This window comes from Antennarius striatus, chromosome 1, assembly GCF_040054535.1.
Source record: "Antennarius striatus isolate MH-2024 chromosome 1, ASM4005453v1, whole genome shotgun sequence".
Classification (NCBI taxonomy): Eukaryota; Metazoa; Chordata; class Actinopteri; order Lophiiformes; family Antennariidae; genus Antennarius; species Antennarius striatus.
This window is the reverse complement of record NC_090776.1, coordinates 24,049,112-24,055,447: the sequence shown is the minus strand read 5'-3', so window position 1 is coordinate 24,055,447 and position 6,336 is coordinate 24,049,112. Positions and strand designations below refer to the sequence as shown.

At 38.9% G+C, this 6,336-nt stretch overlaps 1 protein-coding gene across 1 annotated transcript; it reads right to left on the bottom strand.

Annotated features, from left to right (window-relative positions):
• Positions 1-1,416: 1,416 nt before the first annotated feature.
• On the bottom strand, positions 1,417-4,515 carry fibinb (fin bud initiation factor b). The gene has a single exon (XM_068315055.1). It carries the CDS (start codon positions 4,101-4,103, stop codon positions 3,480-3,482), a length of 624 nt encoding a protein of 207 aa, XP_068171156.1. The 5' UTR covers positions 4,104-4,515; the 3' UTR covers positions 1,417-3,479.
• Between the last annotated feature and the right edge of the window lie 1,821 nt (positions 4,516-6,336).

Sequence of the window (6,336 nt, the reverse complement as noted above, 5' to 3'; positions counted from 1 at the left end):
ACTATCTTAAGGCCAGACACAGGAGTCTGGCTGCCTGAGGGTGGATGCAGAAAAGACAAAGTACTTGTCATGCATCCAAGCGTGAAGAACTGTTCTTGTGTGAATAGTTGAAAATAGAAGCTTGCGCAGCACACTGCAGCTTCAAATATGCACGCGTCTGACTAGTCAAAGGAGACATTAAACATTTTAAAAGCAAAGACAACATCTTTCTATGGAGTAAGAACTGAAGTTTAGGGAATCAGATCAAATGAATATGGTTGCATTGACAGCTTTTTCCATCCCTCCATCCATCCATCCATCCATCCATCCAGCGGAATACACCCTGGACTAGTCACCAGTTCATCACAGGGCCATAAAAACACACACGGACATTCACAAGGAACCCGTGAACTAGCAGAACATACAAATTCCACACAGAAATATCAACATGTGAGTTTAATCACTGGAAATTCTTGTCGTGAGGCTTCAAATAATTTATTAATCAATCCCGTCACAATCTACTACTAGAATTTTTCTACTCATCTACCCACTCATCAGACAACTCAGTCGACCACTGCAGTCAGGCCTGTATTTAATCTCCACTTACCTCCACACTCATTACCAGGTTCTTCTTTGTACTTTGATGCACGAGGTTCCAGCACTCGCTCTCATACTGATGTCATGCTGCCGGGTCGGTCTGATCTCGATGTTCCTGCGCCATTGAATCCCTGGTAAACTCTTGATTGTTCTGTCCCAGTCCATGAGTGTATCCTCTGCACTTCTTGGATCCTTTCTACCTGTTCCTACAACTGTTTGGTGTTGTCATGCTTTGACCCGCTTATGTCCTTTTCAGACATAAGCGGGTCAGGAAAACCTGTCTGTAGAGAATCCTTACCATTCATCCCAATAGAGTGAATTACCTGACATTTGCTTGCCCTCACTAATACTTACCTACTTGTCCCTGTTCATCTGAAAGACTATAATAAAAGGCATCCCATCACTTTGTCAATGTCTGTATTTTCACTGTTTTTTTCAAATACTGTATTGCATCACTACTGATATTATTCAAGTGTGTGACTTGTGAAAAATACAAGTCCTGCAAAGTTTAAAACACAAAAATTGATAGATTATTCAGTTTGATTACAGGAACTAGGTCCATTATTCGAGAAAATATTTTAAAGCCAATTTGGCAGCCATCATTAAATCAGGCAAGTTTAATAAACTCTGGACAACAAAACCAAAACAAATTGTATGTTTTTATCATGATTTGTATGAATTCCACTATTTGCCCCACAGAATTGACCTGTTTTATAAATGGTTTAATGTCACCAACAATTGTGAACAGGACAAATATCAGGACTCATTTTGCAATTCGTAAACAATTCTGAATTTAAACATACAAAATTACAACCATTGAAGTACATTCTTGCTACAGCATTATATTTTAAACACAAACTCTTTATTTTAAGACAAAAGACAATCCGTTAAGAAAATGTCATACAGATTAATGTTTGACAATGAAGTCCATGAGTGCTGCCTGCAGTCTTATCTGTTAAAGTATTACTGTACATCTCACCATACAGTACATCTTAGAGATAACAAGAACGAATATGTGTGTGTGTGTGTGTGTGTGTGTGTGTGTGTGTGTGTATGTGTGTGTGTGTGTGTGCGTGTGTGTTTCTCTACTAGAAAAATCTACATAAACAATGAATACATATTTTGTTGTTCTGTAATAACGCATTGGTACTCACAGTATTTACTTACCTATAATAATATACTGTACATTTTCCAAGATTATACTGCCTGTGCTAAACAACACAATCAAGACTTTACATTTTAAATTATGTCACAAACTTTAGCACCAGAGCTGTAAAGAACTGTGCAAAGTGTGGTAGCCTATAAAGAGAATTAAGGTCTGGTTAAGGTGAAAAGAAAACAAATCAGGTTTTACATGTAAACATTGTTTGATATTATTGAAGACATTCAGCTGGTGAGTCAGAGGAAAGTGACGATAGCATTGCTGATGCTACGAGCTTCTAAACAGGCTCATATATGAGGTCCACTGTGTAAATCTCATCAATGCTTTATGAAGGATTTTCCAAAAACTTGCTTATTCAATTCTAGGGGTCTAAAATCAGACTAAACGCAAGGCATTCCCACATAAATATGGATGATGACACACAAGCTATCAACGAGTCAAACAGTTTTACTCAAATCCAGAGAATCTCCAAAACCTCAAGAGAGACCTCAACAGTCCTAATTCTGTTTACACTGAAGAGTTTTGGAAAAAACCTTCATGTAACAACAGCACTTGTATTCTGCAAACTGGTGTTCGTGCTCTCACTTTTTGAAATTGGCTGACTCGTGTTGGAAGTCACCGTTTTATACACAAACTTGTGTTTAGAGGTATAATTATGAAATAACCATAAACCAAGATAAGAGGCTGTTTTGTTTTATAAATTGGTGGATTCATCATGTTTAAACTCAAATTAAGGCCAAATGTTATTTTTTGGAAAACATTACTGCAGTTTTGAGCAATCGGTGACCGAAGTTAAGGTTAAATATTACACCATCATTTGACAAAGATTTTTATTTATGCAATGGCAGCTGTGTAAACAATGTGTTTCTTTTTACTCACTGGAAGACCTCAGTCTGAAGTGCTAATCACTGAGCAGGCCTTTACTGCAATATTTGATATACTGGATTATATTATGTTATGGCCTCAATGATATGAAGTAATTTCATTTGTATGCTTTAGTTTACACATGCTGTCATACAAAAATTTCATGCAGGGTGAAATTATTATTATTTTTCCATAGTATCTACTCAACCTGGTCTTTCTATGAAGAGTCCAAAGAAATTTTAAAAGACAAGAAAAATATATTTTATTGCTAGTACTTATCTAATACTTGCAAACCTTTATATAGGCTATAGATCTGATGTTTCTGTTATCACTATATGGAACTGAGCATATTCTCATGGCCTTAAAACATTGACTACTATATGAAGGGGCCGCAAGATTAGATAATTCTGCATGACAAATGGCGCAATACATGTGAGGCCTCAGAATTGTTGCCATTCTCCTCGCATTGTTTTTGGAGGTAGGTATAACAAATAGTAATTTGCATGTGTTTGAATTAGCAACTGAGACGTCCACACAGTTCAGATTTTTTTTCCCAAGCTCCACAGCAGTAAACTGAATTGGAGAGTACTGCAAAAGGAAAACCGAAGATGAAACCAAAATTCTTTCCATCTCATTAATCATCTGAGGAGCTCACACAACTTCTTTTGACCCACAAGAGGGGTCTTGACCTCCAAGTCGGGAACAACAACTCTAGACTTAAACAAGAAAATGGGTGTTTTGTTTATTTGTTTATCCCTGATATGATTGATCCACGCTTTTGTCTTATAGTCACACTCCACCACAAAAAAAAAAAATTAAAAATTAAAAATTAAAAAAAAAAAAAATAGCACTGATGAGATGCTGGAACTATTTTTCCTCAGAACTTCAGGTACTCGTTCTTCAGTCTGCTCAGCCTTGTGCCGTGGCTGCGGATGATCAGAGACAGCAGCTCATGTTTGTCCTTCAGTCCCAGAGAAATGTCCAGCGTCTCCTTCATGAGGTCCCGTGTGTGCACTATCATGTTCAGAAAGTCGTCGCTCAGCCGGTGCTCCTCCTTCAGCTCAGTCTCCTGGCTCTGTTTGAATTTCACCTCCAGCTCCAGCAGGGACTTCTCCGAATTTGTAAACGCCTCGCTTATTTGGCTCGTCTCCCTCCGCAAATATTTACCGTAGCTGTCCTCTCCGTCCAGGTCGAACGAGATACTTCTCCCGATCCCCTCCAGCACCCTCGCCGAGTCCTCAATTTGCCTCTTGATGATGGTGAAATCATCCCGTATGACACTATCCTGGTCCTCGTCGAGACCGCACTTTCGATCGTCCGTCATTTTGAAAAGCATTTGGCATTTTTCCGGATCGTCGTTTTCCTCGTAGTCGCCGTCGGGGACGAAATAGTGATGGAAAGTCCCGTTGGACATCTCCGGCTGCAGCGGTCCGCTGTAGTAGGCTCCACACATCGGCGGCGAGAGCATCCCGGCACACAGGAGCAAGTGAAGGAAAGCCATGATCCCCCACTTATCCGAAAACACACGTTTAAACCCTATTTCTTGTGGAAAATATGATTCTTTAATTCCAACCAGGCGAAGGCAAAAACATTTCAAATAGGTTTCAACCGCGTCCCTAAGTTGAGGCTCAGCATTCAAATCCCCCAAAATCGACTCTACCTGAACAAATAAAATGTGAAAATGTTTCTTAAGAGCTCCGCTGATCTTCCTTCAGTCAAATCCGACAGTCTCCATCGCTATTTATGAGAAGGAAAGCGATATATTAAAAGTTTGCTTCAGCGTGGAAACAGTGGTGCCCCCGACTTCTCTTGGTGCCCTGAACGCAACATCTGGACGTCTCAAGAGCCGCGACTCGGCTTTTGGCTAATAATAGGTTACCTCTGTGCTGCTCTCACATTACAGCCCCTCTCAGGGGCTGCGTTCCGTCTGGAGGAGGCTGCCGGCGGGGCCACGCTCTCCCAAAGCCGCTCTCAGAGCAGGAAAGACCCAGTTTGTGTTAACTCACGTCACCATTACAAGTTGGCAGGGATGATTAGAGAAAGCGTTACTACTGTACTGGCAAATGAACTAGTGACCTTATATAAAAACTACAAACCACTGTTGGAAAGTTAACATTTTCCCCTACAAACCCACTCTGTTACTTAGTTCAAGTGTAATTTTGAGGTCGGCTAATTGTATTGGGAGCAGTTTGGGGTTTGGTGCCTTGCTCAAGGGTCCAATCCAAGTTCCTGCGGACTGAACTGCTTCCACTTGAAGCTGTATTCTACAAACTACACCAGCATATTCATTTTAATAGCACATTAATGTTACAAAGTGCTTTACACCAAATATAAATGCATATATAAATGATGTAGGACACAGCAAAAATTGGAGAGTTAAAACTTCAGGGTTACATATTTTAGAGTTGATTTTAATACTTGAAGCGCGACTTTAACACAGTCAGGTTTTTGACAAGGGTTCATCACATCAGTGTTACTTTTATTTTGTATGGAGGCAGTTCTAAAAAATAGCCCTCCCAGGTTCCTGCATATTGTCTTCCTTGTTCAATTGGAGATAAAGAGACAACATTTTCTTGTGACATGTGATACAGTTCTGCATGGTATGTGGAATTAAATCCAACTTACTGAAACAGCCTTAAACGGATATTGCAGTTAGGTAACTCATATTGTGTTTCAGATGATAAAATTGTCCATTGTACCTTCATTCACAATGTTTTAATGTTTGTGAAAAGGTAAAATAAAGATTATCTTTTTGAAGAATTGCGTTGTGTAATGGGATTTATTCTTGCAGTTAATCTTACAATATAGTTCTTCTATGTTAATGCTTCTATCACTGCTCATAATGTATATCCCAATACAAAACTAGGCTGAAGCAAAAATTTTACTATTAGAAATGTTCATTCATTAAAGCCTAAACCTGCCTTTCTTTCCACCTTATGCCCACAGAAACTTATATAAGAATGAAACATAAATTGGATTTTATTACATGTGTCTGAAGTTACTCCTAAGTCATTATCCAAACCCAGAAATAAGACATACACCTGGTCAATGTAGGTGGCAGCTGAAACCGAAGATGAGTTCAGGAAGCATGTTCTCAGAACTCTACAATATGCTGTTTTTAACCACCCGGCGCTCACTGGCATCAAATGACATGTCCAGTTTAGTTCAAAGGCTCTTGTTGTGTAACAAGACATGACGTGGACCCAAAATATATGATTCAAATGTAATGACGGTAATTTTCAGTAAATTTGAACTGCCATAGTTACAAAGGCATTGCCTCAAGTGAAGGGTAATTGCAATCTTATGTTTCAAATAGATGTCATGAGTGATCTAATTAAATAAATCTACAGTTCCACTGAATTGTGCATGTCTTTCCAGTGGAAATAGCAGACGTTGCATCACCACCTTCCTCTGGGGAGTCCTTTTTCCACTACATACATGATTATGCAGGCTTCTTACCTGCATATGTTAAGCTTGAGCAGAACAAATTACAAGTGGTAACATTAATTTTAAAAGTAGGTTTAATGTTTAGTTTTTTTATAATCTAAAAAATCCTATTACAATATGAAAACGGATTGTGAATGAGTATGTTACATAAGTCTTACATAAACCAAGGTCTGTGTTGTGCATCAGTGTGATTAATGTTTTTGGAGAAATGCTCCACTGTCTCATAGTGTCAGCATTACACTTCAGCAATAACATTGAGTAATTTCAAGAACAGATCTTTACATCAG